Genomic DNA, 15,682 nt, shown 5'->3' on the forward strand with positions numbered 1-15,682 from the left:
ACAAAAGAACAGCTCCTTACACTTAGAAGTAGCAGTGGAATAGAAGTGAAAAATAAGCTACAGTGTATATAGGACAACTGGCGTGTTATGAAAAGTAATGCAGAAATTTCTGACCTTCTAAAAGGTAAGAGGTATTAAACCCTTTGTGCATACTACATATGATTTACTACAAATGAAGCAGTTGCTTAAGAGGTCAGAACACAGAGACAATCAATGAGGAATGAAAAAGTAGATAACACCAACAGCAATACAACCTCCAAAATATCTAAGACTCTTAGAACTGGTAAACCATCTAGATGAGACTACATCCAAGACTGTAACGGATAGTGAAAACATGAATGAAAGGATCATGAACAGGACTTTTCCACGTTCACTACGATCTGCAGGGAAACCTGAAGAGAGGTGGGAATCAAGATGATGATGTTATTTTTAAAAGGCTTTGGGGATACTGCAGAACCAGCTTCTTTGATGTGTATTCTGAGCAAGAAGGATGAAACTGGGAAATATAAAATACTGAGTTAGCTAGAGATGGATGGAATTGCTGGGAATATCCAAAACATTGAAAAAACATTCTAAAATATTGATAAGTAAAGTTTCTTTTTTTCAAAAAAAAAAAAGGTTACGCAAAACTCGGGCACTTTGAAGGGTACTACAAGCGTCTACTCTGCTAAGAAAGGTGGGGGTGGGCTTCCAAAAATCAGTACTCAGAGATAATGAAATAGGTGCAGGAAATTATTTTTTTTAAATAAGCAAAGCTACAAAGAGAACACAGCTGGAGTCCTTAGTAATAGAATTGATTTATATTATTTACACTTTCCACAATTTGTTTTTCAAATACTGCTTTTGCTGCAAAAAGAGAAAAAGGGAATACTATTAAGAGTCAAGTATGCTTTTAGCATAATCAGGCTATCTGAGGATGTAAAGTAGACTAGAAGGGGGCCAGGTCTGTTCACTGTATATACTGGTTGCCAACAAAGAAGTATTAAATACAGGTAACTGGACAATGGTAACAACACAAATTCGCATCCTCCATCAATCTAAAATAATGAGTTAAAGGAAGAGGGGCAGATTTAAAGAAATGCCATCTAAAGATCCAAAGTCAGGAAGACATATTTTTTAGGAGATCTGATCTGGTCTATGACTACACCCACATCCACTTTTAGGCAAAATTATACACTTAAGATATATAAACTGCCTGAGTGTATATACAAAATTAGAAGAGACACATTTAGCATTTTTTATTCCAGTTAAATACTCCCATTGGTAACTGTGAAGGAGAATAAATAACTAACCATAAGATTATTCTAAATTTTTGCATCATAGATTTATCTATGGGATTGGTAGGATGTGTATATGTTTTGGGAGGTATGTTTCAGAACACGCTTGAAGATCACAGCATACAAGAATATTTGAAACTATTTTACCAAGCAATTGATGCATCTTTATCTATGTGCTCTTGAAGAGTATTATGTAAGATGCTAAAAAGAGATGAAACTGCAAGAAGTGGTAATTAGCTGTTTTATGAAAAAGGTTCATTCATGCACTTTACTTGCAGTTTTCACCAGAGGGAATACTTTTCAAAATCCAACAAGAAGCATGATGATACTAAAATTTCTCCCCTATATAAAAGTTTTTCCTTATTGTTCCAGGAAAGATAGGTAAGGTTTGCCTTTAAGGCATCTTATATTCCTGTCAGACTTCTTTTATGTTTGAATCTAGTACAGAAGGAAGGTGTCAAAAGAAATGAAACTCTACTGGGTGTCTAGGGAATGTAAATATTTCTCTTTCTCTACCCCAAGGACTTGTTTGCCCATATTTTGACAGTCCATGAAATCTTTGACACTGAGACCTGTCAAATATTAACAACTTTGCACTGTGCCAAACTGACTCATCATTTATACTTTTATCTTTTTTTTTTCAACTTTGGTGTCAATCATTCAATCAAAAAATAAAATAATAATTAAAAAACCACTCAAGCCCCTGACCTGAAGAACTTTAAATGAGACTCTTTCTGACACCTTTCTCACCTGCACGGCTTTTTCCTGTGTACTTTCTATATTAATAGATACTTTTGTCAGAAATCAAGTTTAACACCCATCTGTTCTGTTACTGCTGACTTGTTGCTCTGGGTCATATTTTATGCAAACAAGGGTATTGTTAAATCTGCATAATTAACTTGAAAAAGCCAAAGTAGGCCATTAACTGCTACTCAGATTTTTAACAACTTTTTTCAACTGATCGATCATTGCTCTGAGTTCAGAAACCTCAGAATTATTTTTTATTGGAAAAAAATTAATTCCTTCTATGCTTAAGTCTAATAAAGTGAAGAGCACATATTAGTATTTTTGATGTTCTAATTTTACTTCATACTTGGGACAGAGACCTACAACATCCACATGGCAGAAGAATGACTTAGAGATTTAGGTAAAGAGTGAAAGCTCTGTAACTTTTTCGTTTTGTGAGAACCCTACAGTATTTTGATAAATCTTCTTTCTAAACCAACATTTTATGTATGTATAGTGAAACACATATGTATGTGTTTACAATATGTAATTTTTGTTTTTCTAACACACACACACACACACACACACTCACAGACAAAGTATAACCTACATCTTGATTTGACATGTCCCAGTAAGGCCGTTCTCCATAAGACATTACTTCCCACATAACTATTCCATAACTCCACACATCACTGGCTGATGTAAATTTGCGGTACTGTATGGCCTCTGGAGCTGTCCATCTCACTGGAATTTTTCCACCCTATGAAAAAAAAGAAAAGAAGGAAGTTTTCTTTTTCTCCACAAAATTTCCATATCATCTTCTGTACAGTGTATTTATAATTATTTCCATCAACATCAAAAGCAGCACTTATATCATCTACTGTAGTTGGCCAACTGCAGAATTTTCAAAGGAGGCTAAGGAAGTTTAGGCTCTTAAAACACTTGGACCATAGAAACTTAGATACCTGTCTAATCTAAGTTGGATGCATTTCTCTGGAAGTGCTTATCTCTCCATTGATTTTAAGGGGCTGCTTAGATGTCTGATTTACACTAGTCATTTAACTCCTGGCTGGTGGAAGCAAGGTGAGGGGAATCTCATCCTGTGCATATAAATCCCATTGACTTGTCATGTGGCTCTTCTGAAATCTCGGTCTGACATTTTTAAACCAGGATCCCACTTAGAGCACAGCAGCCAGAGTGACAGCCGTGAACACTGGTGCTGTTTCCCGGATCCCTGCGCCTGTCAGAGCAGATTCCAGGGGCCCCTCCTTCCCTCAGCATGAGAAAATAGGTACAGCGAGGCCCCATGGGTGGGAAAGTGGAGCTGGCTCAACAAAAGAATAAAGAGCATAGTGTGCCTGGTGAATGCTTATTTAAGAAAAGCGTCCCACCCAAAAGCAAGGGAAAATGCAGGAGTTAAGCTTTGTCACAGTGTAGCCTCAAGCTAGTCAGCTTCTTGGTGAGATAAAATCTAGTCTGAAAAATAGTAATAGCCTACAAATATTTTAATTGACACATAGTAAATGAGATGATTAAAATTTTTATGCGTAAAACTTCTGTATTTGTTCAAACAGAAAATCATGAGGAAGGGAATAATGAAGATACTGTGCAAAATTTTTAGAACTTTACCAAATAAAGTATTTTTGTATGTTCTTACAAAAATATCAATCCCTAATTAGAGCCAGATTTCTGCAGAGACTCTTTTCCTTTTGACTGGTTAACATTTCTCAAGCAATTAATGTATTTCTCTTATCTATACTCTCTAGAAGATATGCTTCTTCTTAATAGCCACATCTCAAAACTACTAAAACCCATCAATTGCTCTTACGGTAGTAGTGTAGACGGCCTCTGGATCATCTTCTATAACTCTGGAAAGGCCAAAGTCTGACACTTTACAAACAAGGTTGCTGTTGACAAGAATATTGCGTGCTGCAAGGTCCCTGTGTACATATCCCATATCGGCCAAATATCTCATTCCAGCAGCAATTCCTCTTAACATTCCCACTAGCTGAATGACTGTAAATTGCCCATCGTGTTTCTGGAGGGAAGAAAGGAGTAGCAATTCTTGTTAGTATAGCTGAGAAGAGAAATAAGAATTAGGTTTACAACTTTAGCTTTCTGCTTACTTACTACTTCTGTAGCAATTCATACTGGGGCAAAGAAACTCACTTCAAACACAAGTTTTATTTTCTTCAGAGATAAAGCAGTACATCCAGTTAAGAAATGTGTGAGTAGTTAATGTACTAGAAGTAACAAAACTTGCTAATCACTATAAATTTCTGCCTAAGTCATGGCAAGTCTTTTCTGAGAGATTACCTGATGCACAGCTCTTTATAGTTTGCCTCTGTGCCCTTCATCTCTCAGCATAATTATTTGTATCAAGAAAATAAGAACTATCTCCTTTTGGAACCCTAGCTACTGATAATTTTATTCATAGCTTGGAGTTTATCAAACAAACTTTGGAGTTTATCAAATCTTTCTCTTCTCTATAGAGTGTTTATACATCATTTCACACTGTCTTGTACACCTGGTAAGGAGTCAGAACTGGCCAGTTCAGAACACACACTCAAAAAATGCTAAATTGTTGTGAACTTGCATTTCTTTTTTTAAACACGACCATAGTTCACTTAGGGATTCTTATATGCTGACTTCCACCATGCTGACACAATAAAATTCTGCTCCCAAAAGGCAGAAGATTGGGCTTCAGGTATCAGTGGTTTTAACTTCAGCTGGTGGCAATAATAAAACCCACCATGTCTATGCCACATTAAATCACTTAAATTCCTAGAATGTTCCCATGTGATCCTGTCTGATCCCCTCATTTCTGATGTGGTTTTGCTGAAATAATGTAGAGAACTGCTATTATTTGTCAAGCTCCATTTCAGCCTGAAAAACATGTTAATTATATGAATTTCATGTAGGTATACATATATATATGCACATATATAAAACCATATTTTTAAAAGTGACAATATATGATATAATATATATGTCACTTAAAATACGTTTATATATATTTTCATTTTGGTACTCACCCTAAGAAATGCATCTAAGGCCCCATTCTCCATGTATTCTATTACAATCATGACTGGTTTCCCTGAAAGAAAAGAAGACAGATTTTGTTTGAGAAACTGTAACACAAATGGAGTACCTTTTTTTGATAAAACACATGTTATTCCTTTGAAGGACTGAATCATTGAGACAACGAACATTTCTGAGGCCTCCAGCACTGTTACTGAGCTCTAACAAGTTCTTAAATGTCTGCATGGAACATGGTCATGATTCACAAAAGTAAACCATATAATTCAAAATGTCAGTGTGTTCTCCTAACTCCTGCTGTGTGAACAGGACTCTGGAATAAAGACACTTCAGATAATATGAAAGGACATAAGAAACCTTATCTCTCTGCATGGTCTTTGAGGCTAAATGAAACTAGAAAAATAATATATTTCAAAGTACTTCATCTTTTAATCATGCGTGCATCTTAATTTTTTTCCTTAGGTTGTAGCATAAAGTAAATACTGTTTTAGTTAGTTACGCATCAGGAGAAAATCCATTAGGAGTGTGCAGCCTGTTTATAATTTGAATCTTTGACCATGAATAAGCTAAAGTAATTTCTGCCATTATGTTGTTATTTGACTGACAGATCGAGCCACTGCTTACCTCTGGTAACGACCCCTTCTAGGTGAACAACGTTGGGGTGGTCAAACTGTCCCATGATGCTTGCTTCACACAGGAAATCTCTCCTTTGCTTTTCAGTGTAGCCAACTTTCAGAGTTTTTATGGCTACTGCAACATCTCTCTTGCCAGGAAGCTTTAAACGCCCACTGCACACTTCACCAAACTCTCCTAAAATGAAGTAGATCGATGCTGAATTACTCTGAATATAATATGAATATTATTTTTAGGCCTTGATTCAACTAGCTGCCTAAGTGTGTGTTTAAATTTAACATGTGAATGTTCATATTTGAAATGGATTGCTTAGGAACACAAAGACAGACACGTGCTTTAAATGAATTGCTGACTAAGTACCTTACGGAGTAAACACTTCATGTTAAGCCAATCTACAGGACTGTTATTTGAATCTTTTAAAAGACTTGTTAGTAATTTGTAACATTTTTTCAAAAATAGGAAGTAAAAATGAAGTAGCTTTTCAAAAGAAAATACTATTACAGAAATAGTAATACTATCTCTAAGTGAAAATGTCATTGTGTTCTACATCGTTTTCTTGCTATCTTTAGATCCAATGGGGTTTTTTCTTTCAAAAGGCAGCTCTTTCAGAGCTGCTTTTAATTTAACATCGTTATGGTGTTAAATGAAGCACTACATTATTACCTTCAAGCAGGATAATTTACTTTGCAGATTATGAAATGAAAGGTGTGACTTATAATAATTTTGTTACATTAAACAAACACAAGCAAATGCTGGAAGTTTGTAAAAGGCTTCTAAACTAACAGACAATTGGAACTTGAAGAAGCATGTTAAAAAAATGGCCAGCCAGCCAGCAAGAATACCAAAAAAAGCCTCAACAACCATAATTTGGGAGAGAAGTAATTGGAGTCCATCGGACAGGAAAGAGGATGGAAGCATGCGAGATGTGGAGCTGAATGGCAAAACAACTACCTCACTATTATTGAGATTGTGAAAGATTTAAGGATTGTCCCTTGCCTCACAGCCGTGTCAGCAGAGAAAGAGAGACCCCCCCATTCTGTCGCCAGGAAGAAAAATATCTTGGGATATAGAGGAGAAAAGGGTAGTAACACATCTTATACGGAATAAAGGGGAACATCTCTTTAAAAAGAGAAAGATTCATCACAAAAATATTTAATAATCTGGTACTTTGCAAATTTATCTGGAGTATGGGAGATACAGATCCAAGTCCCTCCTCCAAATCAAATCAAGTCTGAAATTTATCTCCTGCATACCTGTGGAGTGCCTTAACATTAAGCTATTGAGTATACACAAGTATGCAGACACACCTACATCCAGGACTTGTTTTAAGGTGAGTGCTGAAAAAAATGATTGAATTAGGAAAGACTAACACAGAGAGTTTGATTAGAGAATCCCTTTGGGACATAGGCTGAGGTCCTGAGAAACCTGGTGGGATCAGGACTTAAGGGCACATCCACACTGGCAAGGAGTCTGGCTGGCAGTGGAGAGAGAGGTATGCTTGGAAATGGGGCTGAATGCCTGAAGAGGCGAAAGTTGAAGTGTCCTAATGGATGAGTTCTGAGAAATCTTGTTTAGGACACTGTCACCATTCCAACGCTACTGTTCTCCTGTCACCCCCAACAGCAGAGCTTAGAGAAGGAAAAAGGCAGTGCTTGGGCTTCAGCTTCACTGTTCTCCAGCCAGAAGGGTAGAACTTTGGCCGGAACTTAGTATTTCCTACTGACTTGTTTGGAGAAATCTCCACTCAGCATGGCTGGTTTTATGAATCTCATAGGAGATGACTGCATACAGAATCAAGTTCCTCTCCCACCCGTTCTACCCTAGCTGAATTAAGGTTAGCTCCAATCAGCTCCATATACCTCTGTTAACACCATGCTGTACCTGAGCTAATTGGCCAGACAGAGTATAACTGTTCCTGCCTGCACAGGTGAGGTATTAGCCTCAACCATCCTTGGGCACTGGAGTTGTGGTCTGAATATCCATCCCATAGCCATGAATACCATGAGGCATAGCTGTTACATACATAACAACTAGCTGCTCATGCTCTTATCTCAGTGCCTTAACCTCCCTCCTGCACTTAATTAGCAATATGGATGACTACTAATGAATTCACCACTCACCTCACTCACAGCTCCTAGCCACATGAACTTACTAAAGGATAACAATTTTCTCTAGCAGTACCTTCCAAAATTGTTTTTGTTCCACACCGAAAACAAGACGTGAGTATAAATGCGTGTGTGTATGTGATACTTCAGAGCCAGGTAATTAGGATACTTGGCATGGGAGACACTAAGGCTTAACTCCTTTGCAGCTCTCTGTGATCTGATTTTGACTGATTTCCAAAAGCAGATCACTCACGCTTGGCCAAACCAGAAACTTGAGCTTGTATGTTATGCATTTCAGGCCAGGATGCTAGCCAATGAACTGCTTTTATTCTCAAGAAAATAGTGTATTCAGCTGAAATGATGCCCAAAAAGGATCCAGAAAATATGACAAGAGTGGGAATACTGCACAGCCGCACAGCCACCAGCTCAGCATGTCAACAAGGAAGAGGCTGAAACAAAGGATGTGTGGCACAAACAAGGACTCAGCATAGTGGACACCATATTCTGTATCTGACAGGTGGCCACAGCAGGGTGGTAATGAAAACGTTGGCAAGGAAAGCACATACCCCTCATGCAAATTGAGCCCAAGCATACTTGCACCCTGTTTGTCTGAGAGAGACATGGCACTACTCAATAGTTGACGTGGCCAGCATTGCTGATGCATATTGAGACTGCTAAGTGGCTTTCCTGGTGCTGTCACTAGTAGAAATTCTATATTCTTCTTAGATGTATGAGTTTCAGCTGCTTCTTCAGGTCTTTAACATTTTATTGTTCCTGAACTGCATTTCATTTCACTCCTATTTGCTATCTACATCAACAGGTTAAAGCCATAGCTAAACCACATACACAATATGCTTTCACCATAGCACTTCTAATTAACTTTCTTCAGAATGACTACTAACACACATTAGTTTTTTTGCTATCAGTTATACTCATTAAAATCAAGAATAAATTCATCTGCAGTCAACAAAATTAACATTCTGGAACTACTTTGTCATAACAGTGAAAATATGTTTTAAACTGTATACTCTTTGCAACTGAAGCATTTTCAGCATTTTGCTCAGAAAGCATTGGCAAAGTCCAACTGAATATATCTTTGTGCTCTGAACTGTTGCGATGCTGATTGATAGTTTTTTAACTCAAAGCAAAAGATAAAGCTCAGTAATTTTTCTATGCTAATCTTGAATTTAAATCTTGTATATTGTGTATTTATTAGAAGAAATGCTGCCATTCTAGCATCACAAAAATTACTAGTTAGCAAGGGCTGGATTCTTATGCTCTTACTCATCTGAAGGAATAATTTGTTCAGCAGTGGTGTTAATTTCAACAGTACTACTCCTTGATTAAGACATGATTCAACATGAATGAGATTACTTTAAAGGGGCATTGTGAATTCTAAATGTAAAGATTTTTTTACAGGTAAACCAGCTTATTTTAGAGATATTTGTTCTTCTCTTTTTAAATAATACCACAGTGCACGCCAAACTACAGGGTGATTGTAAAAGTATTCTACTAATACTTTTATAAAACAACAGGAAAGCAAAAGAACATTTCCTCCAGGAATCCAAAGTATTGGATATTTTTCTTACCCATGGAAACTTAATTTCACTACATGAAGTAGTGCAATAAAAATGTCACATATCTTATTAATGCAAACAAATGAAACTGACTCTTTAGAGCATGAACACCATGGCTTAAGTAGGTGGTAGACAGTTCAAGAGGAAGAAAAGCAATGTAATGCTGGTGCAATTACAATCAGTCATGAGAAGTTAAACAATAACTTTTTGTATTCATAAAATATCAAAAAGAAAAATGGTAGAACAAAAAACAGCCTTAGGGAAGATTTTGTCATACAGAAACAAGACCTTCCTAGTCTCTATTTAAGATTTTGTGCTGCAGCCAGTTTTCCTTACTCACATGAACAAAAATTCAGAGGTCAAAAAGCCCTCTTGCAGAAGGAAAGTGAGCAGAATTTACACTCATGCCTAACGCCTTTACTCTGACAGTAAATAATAGGCAGCAAAACAGCCCCCCTCCCCCAATCACATTTTTAACAGCAGATACAGAATTAGAAACCCACAAGCTTTCAATGTCAAGCAAGACTCTTCATTTACTTATTTATTTGGTTTTTGTTGTTTTTTTCCCCCATTTGTTTTTACATTTTAGAAGCAAGTGCAGTGTCATTGCTCTTAACCACTCTGGCAAATGCAAAAAGTTCTTCTATACTTGAGGTATAATTATTTGCCTGTCATTATGATGTATGAGTTTCGATCCTAGCTAAATGGAACAGTTGAATCAGGAAGCCATGGCAGCCTTACCTGCACCAATCACACGCTCAATTTTAATACAAGAGGCATCTAGCTCCTTGGCGAATTGATGGACAGCTCTATTTGGGTCCTCGTAGGTTTCAGGGTCAATGTAGGTTTTGGTGCCTGGAAATTTAACTGTAATGATGTAAGAAAGCATGACTGTGATGAAGCAAAAGCACTTATTGTGCAGTCAGCCCAGGAATTTCGCTATGCAGAGAGGTCCTTGGAAGAATGAACCTGCTTCCACACTGCCTGAGTCAGAGTTGCTCTGAGAGGCAACCTTAGTTTTAGGCATCATCTGCAAGCATGCTGATACAAGTACACAATCCCATCCCTAAAAATGACTAACATTAGCATCTGCACCTCCACCTTGAAGTGAAAGAAGTAATAAATATTAAATAGTGCTCAATGGAATAAAATGCAAGGGTTGAGTGGGAACAAAAATAAAGCAGGGGAAGGGGTGTAAGAGCAGCAGAGGAGGTGAATCGTCGTTTTCCATGTAAGGACAGCTTATCTTCTTTTCCCAGCTTGCATAAACAGCATTTCTTTATGTTATCTCTGTCTTCTAGTGGGATTTGAAAGGCTCTCCCACCTACTTCAATTTGCTTAAACTATTGAATATATTATTATTTACAGACTGTGGCAATAGCCAAGCTAAACTATTCACGGCACTTGGAATTTATATCCTTAGGTATGTTTCTTGCACTAGAATATGAACATGAGAAACACTTGTAGTCAACTTGTAAAGGCACAGGAAGGGAAAGTGGGCTCTGTGGCACGATTATTCCCTTTCTTAAGCACCTAAATGAATGATATGCAGCAACTTGGTTTCTGCTCCCTCTTTCTCCAGTATAGCACTTAGTGCAACTCAGGCAGTGTAGCGCTCTGGCCAGCATGTAGTTTTTTCCCTTAGTTTGCTGCTGATCAAGGAAAATTATTATTTGCCCTTCTGGTGAAAGTAGAAACTTCTGGTGAAAGTAGAGCAACCCTGGAAATCTATTAACAAAGCATTTATTATGAAATAAATTTGGCTCACAAGGATTACAGTCCTGAGCTTTAATTAAATCAGTGAATTAAAACTCAATATGAAAATGCAAGAATGTTTCTCTGCTAATTGATATACTGATATACAAGAATAGGATCAAAAGTCAATACAAAACATAAATAATTTATGGTTGCTTTGTAATCATTTAATTGAACATAAAATATTTTAAATTTGAAAATATATTGAAAAACAGCTTAGTAATCATGTGTATTTATGTTTCAGATGGTATTACTGACCAAAACCACACCAAACCTTCATAAAAAGGAAAAAGCTAGAGAAACTGTTTGAGGAATGTAATGAATTTACATCCAGAGAAATTATTTGAAATTTTGCCCAGATGTTATTCTCTGCCATATGTATTTAAATAGATGTTCTTCCAATTGTATTGATAATGTTACAAATTTTTAAAATTATAAATATTTATTTCTTAAAACCAAAAAGGGGAGGGAAATGAGAAGAAAGCAATAGGTTAACCTCCTACAATAGTGCTTTCAGGCAGGGAGATGGAAAAGGAGCCATCCCCTTGTGTTTGTGATAAGGGGCCTGGATTGGAGGTAACCTTGCGAATCTCACATGGGCCTCTGATGGTTCTTTATTCAAGCTGTCATAAAACATTTTGACAGGCCAAGGCTATCCTGACATACCAACGTGAAATAGTGCTGGTCTGGATTTGAAGACATTGTTAGAAGAAAATGGTAGGAGGAAACCAAATATAAATCTGAATTGCTTGATTAAACTCCTCCATTGTACTTGTATCTTTAAGTGTAGCACTTGAGGTCACAGAGAGTTGAGGGGGACTGAAGTGAAATACATGATACTCTTAATACAGTGTTTTAAAACCTGCCTTAAAAAAATGGTTACTTCTAAGTTTTTGTGTTAAGTGTTTGTTGTAAGTTACGTTTTTGAAAATCTGATCTGGTACCGCAGCACAGAAGGTTGTCTAGATGTTATGGAGCAAAAGGACACCAAACCGGTGTTCACAGTTCTGTGACCAAGCTGGTGACCACAGCACTGGGCTCCATCTCATCTTGTGCATAGTTACCAAATAAAATTAAACTAAACCTTCAATCAACAGATGATGAAAAACTAGCTTGGCAAACAGTGACTTATATTTGGTGCTATGATTTTAAAAAGACAGTGTATGCTAACTGTTCTGTGATTTACTGGTTAACCAGATTTCTTGAAGGTAAAATGAGGGAAATGAGCACTTATAAAGTCTCACCATTTCTGGATCAACTGTTAATCATTAAGTAGAAGCTTTCATATTAATTCATTTATACTTTCACTGAAACAAAATATATCACAGATAATGGAGATGAGGAAAGGAATTATTTAGCTATCATATTCCTTTTGTTTATATACTGAAATACAAGAACACATAGTTGATCTTTTCCTTCAAGGACATAATGGGCATTTTAAAAGTGAGCGCAGTAGCTCTTCTGAAGACGTGAAAAGCTTATAATGCATCTATGAGTGGCAAATTTCAAATCCATCACTCCCAGAATAGTAATATTTAAGTAACATCAGATTTTTGATGAATTCTTTAAAATCAGCTGCACTGCAAAGTGCATGATAAATAATTCTTATCCCATTATTATTTTCTGCCTTTCTTGCACAGATGATGAATTGATTGACTAAAGCCGCAATGATGTCACTACTTAGTTTAATGCTCACTGCATTTAAATGCAATTATTTAGGTAGCAACACACCCAAACTCAGGGACCATGAACAGATACCAGCTGATCTGTTTTTTTCAGGGCAGAAAGGTGAAACAGAAACCTTAATCTGATTTTGAGTGTAGCTTTGGCTAGAACTACTCGTTTAAAGAGGTGTGCATTGAGAAGATGCTACAAATTTGTGACTAGTGGCTACTTCATTCTCCATGTGACATTACATTCTGATAATAGCTCATGATTTTAACATATGTAAAATAAGATACACCATATTGCTTTCATAAAAAAAATATCTGATGGATTTAAGCTACAGCTGCAATTATTGGTAGACAACAAAGGCTACATACAGCATAGCATGACTAAATGGCAAGTTCTATTGATATGAGAGTTATCAGGTATGGGAGATGACTGGAAACCCAGGCATTGTTTTGTGTTGGGACTTATATTCGGTTTAACTCTATTATGTGATTTTTGCAATTTTGGATGCTCAAAATAAATTTGCTACTTAGTTTTACCATACTTCCTGAGTTAATGACTGATTCTAAAAGAAATTCAAACATTTTTAATTTCTCGTGTCAAAATGGTATTACAACTGAAATGAGAAAGGGCTAAAATAAGACAGTTTTTTAAACAATATTTTGATAAAACTGAAACTATTCTTGCATAAGCCTTCCTCTGCCCTTAAATATTCAATTGTCATTAACCCAAGAAAGATGTATTTTATTGAATTTTCCCAGGGTTCTAGCGTAAGTTCAGACGGTAGCTGTGATTTTAACAAAAGAGCTTTTAGGTGCTACTCTTAGCTAGGCAAGTGATTCTAGAACAGAGATCAGTAAAGAAGTAGCTGACCTTTCTTTTCAAATTAAATATTCTATTTTTAAGGACATTATGTTTTGTAAATATTGATGCTACCATATTCACAGTAGCAGAAAACAGCTTTTGAGTAGAACAGCTTCATTGTTAGGGTGATGCAGTGACCCACACTTTCTTAATCTGAAGTTTGCCTGAGGTAAAGATCATACAGTTACTTAGCCAAAGGTCTCTCAAATACTGCACCTCAGAGAGATCATTAGGACGGTGTGAAATGTATTCAAATCAACCAAAAGAAAAAAAAAATGCAGAACGAAAACAATAGTATATCATACACTTGTATAGAAATAAAACCATCTGTGTGAGCAACATTGACTTTAATCTGCATTCTTTTTGTGCAGGTCACATATTTACAGTGTTTAACTTCCCACTTGCTATTTACACAACATTTTTAAATTTCTTATGGCTTTGTCTTTCATGGAGTGTTGTTTTAGTATTGTCTACACTATTGCAGTTGGGAATTTTTGAAAGGGGGAAAAAAAGGCAAAACACTTACAATGAAAGTAAAGTTCTTCATCCCCTTCTTGATCAGCTTTGCTATAGCCACAATGCCTGAAAAGAAAGACGCCAGTTTTACTGGTAAATAATGATTTCCTTCCTCACATTTAAAGTCCTGACAACATCAGTTCTGCAGGCTGGGATTTTCAGGCACTGAGCACCTAACTCCTGTAGGCCCTTTGAAAGTTTCAGCTATAATTCTCTTGACAGCAGAGTTTTAAATAAATCATGAACAGTTACAATCAAAAGGCTATTGTATCAAATACCAGTTGGGACAGGTCCTAAGAGAAAATTCTAGTTCTGGTGAAAAGCTTCTACGGATAAAACAGAGGATTAAAGAACTTGAAAGTAGAAAACAGTTTTACATGAGGGTATTCTTAAACTTACTGCTGTGCCTCTTTTTCTTGAATGTAAAGTCATTTAAAGGCTGATCAGATAAAGTGTCAGACTTCTCCACGTGAGAAAACTGAACAGAAAGAGGAACTTTGAGGAGTACAGGTAAAGAACCTGCTGGGGGTTCCTTTTACAGCACATTTACATAGGACAAAAAGAACATCTTGATTTAAGTGTGTCTTGCCAAAGTAAGAGGACGAACTGCATAACTGATAATGGAATTTAAATGAAAATTGTCCTTACTAAAAATGACTTGTTTCAGTTTTGCAAATTACCATTCCAGATTAGGCTATGTCTCAGGAGTTCACAAGCGTGGGGTCAGATGTTCTTATGCCTACACAAGGTGCAATACCTTCGCCCGATGATGAATCCAAACACCATGAAGACCAGAATGATGGTTCCTGCCACAGCAACGACAGCTATGATAATAACAGGATTCTGTTCACTGGAAACAGCCGTGGCTACAAACAGAGCACAGAGCAGAGATTAGTTTAAAATTATTCTCTACAAAGGAACTGCAAAAATTTAAGTCAACCTTCATGAATTGCAGACTGTTAGTTTACATTTTCAGTTGCCTGAAACTATTAAATTGATAAAGTTAGTCTAAAGAGGGCCTCCATTGGAAATTCATCCAAATGCTGGATGAGTTAATGATCGTCTACAGGGAATAAAAATGAGCTATGCTGGAACTGACTTGATCAAAGTGGCACAGCCATTAGCCAAAAGCCAGCACCAGCCACTTCCACTCCCTCCTACTGCTGTGCTGCCTTCTGTTTTGCTCAGTGGTTGACTCCTGCCTAAAAGGGAAGACCTGGGTATCGCTGTAAGGGGGGACAGTAGGAGAATAATCCCTGAAGAGCTCTGCTCCTAGCCTCCCCGCTAAAACTGGTTGATGTGACTTTGATGGTACCCAAGGAAATAATGTCTTAACTGTAAGAAGAATGTTTGAGGTGAAACACTATTAACACAGATTTCCTAGTTAGCATATTTCTATTTCTTACTGTTATTAATCATTGTAAATCACTATTATTATCATTTGTTTCTGTTAGCAATGAAAAGGTGCTTCCACATATACAAAATGGAATTCTCCATGCTTCAGAGAATTTACATGCTA

The 15,682-nt window shown here is 36.7% G+C and overlaps 1 protein-coding gene across 6 annotated transcripts in view; it reads right to left on the minus strand.

Moving 5' to 3' along the window:
- Nucleotides 1-15,682, minus strand: part of EPHA7 (EPH receptor A7) — a 179,325-nt gene that overhangs the window by 20,566 nt on the left and 143,077 nt on the right. For 4 of the 6 annotated variants that reach the window (XM_076333255.1, XM_076333254.1, XM_076333250.1 and 1 more), the window contains exons 8-14: nt 14,921-15,029; nt 14,174-14,229; nt 10,099-10,224; nt 5,667-5,852; nt 5,039-5,100; nt 3,832-4,041; nt 2,614-2,763 (exon numbers count right to left, since the gene is read on the minus strand). In XM_076333255.1, coding sequence (XP_076189370.1) covers nt 2,614-2,763; nt 3,832-4,041; nt 5,039-5,100; nt 5,667-5,852; nt 10,099-10,224; nt 14,174-14,229; nt 14,921-15,029 — 899 coding nt within the window. The remainder of the gene's footprint in view (nt 1-2,613; nt 2,764-3,831; nt 4,042-5,038; nt 5,101-5,666; nt 5,853-10,098; nt 10,225-14,173; nt 14,230-14,920; nt 15,030-15,682) is intronic. The other 2 variants (XM_076333251.1, XM_076333253.1) reach the window with 1 other exon arrangement.

Source organism: Aptenodytes patagonicus, chromosome 3 (genome assembly GCF_965638725.1).
Source record: "Aptenodytes patagonicus chromosome 3, bAptPat1.pri.cur, whole genome shotgun sequence".
NCBI lineage: Eukaryota > Metazoa > Chordata > Aves > Sphenisciformes > Spheniscidae > Aptenodytes > Aptenodytes patagonicus.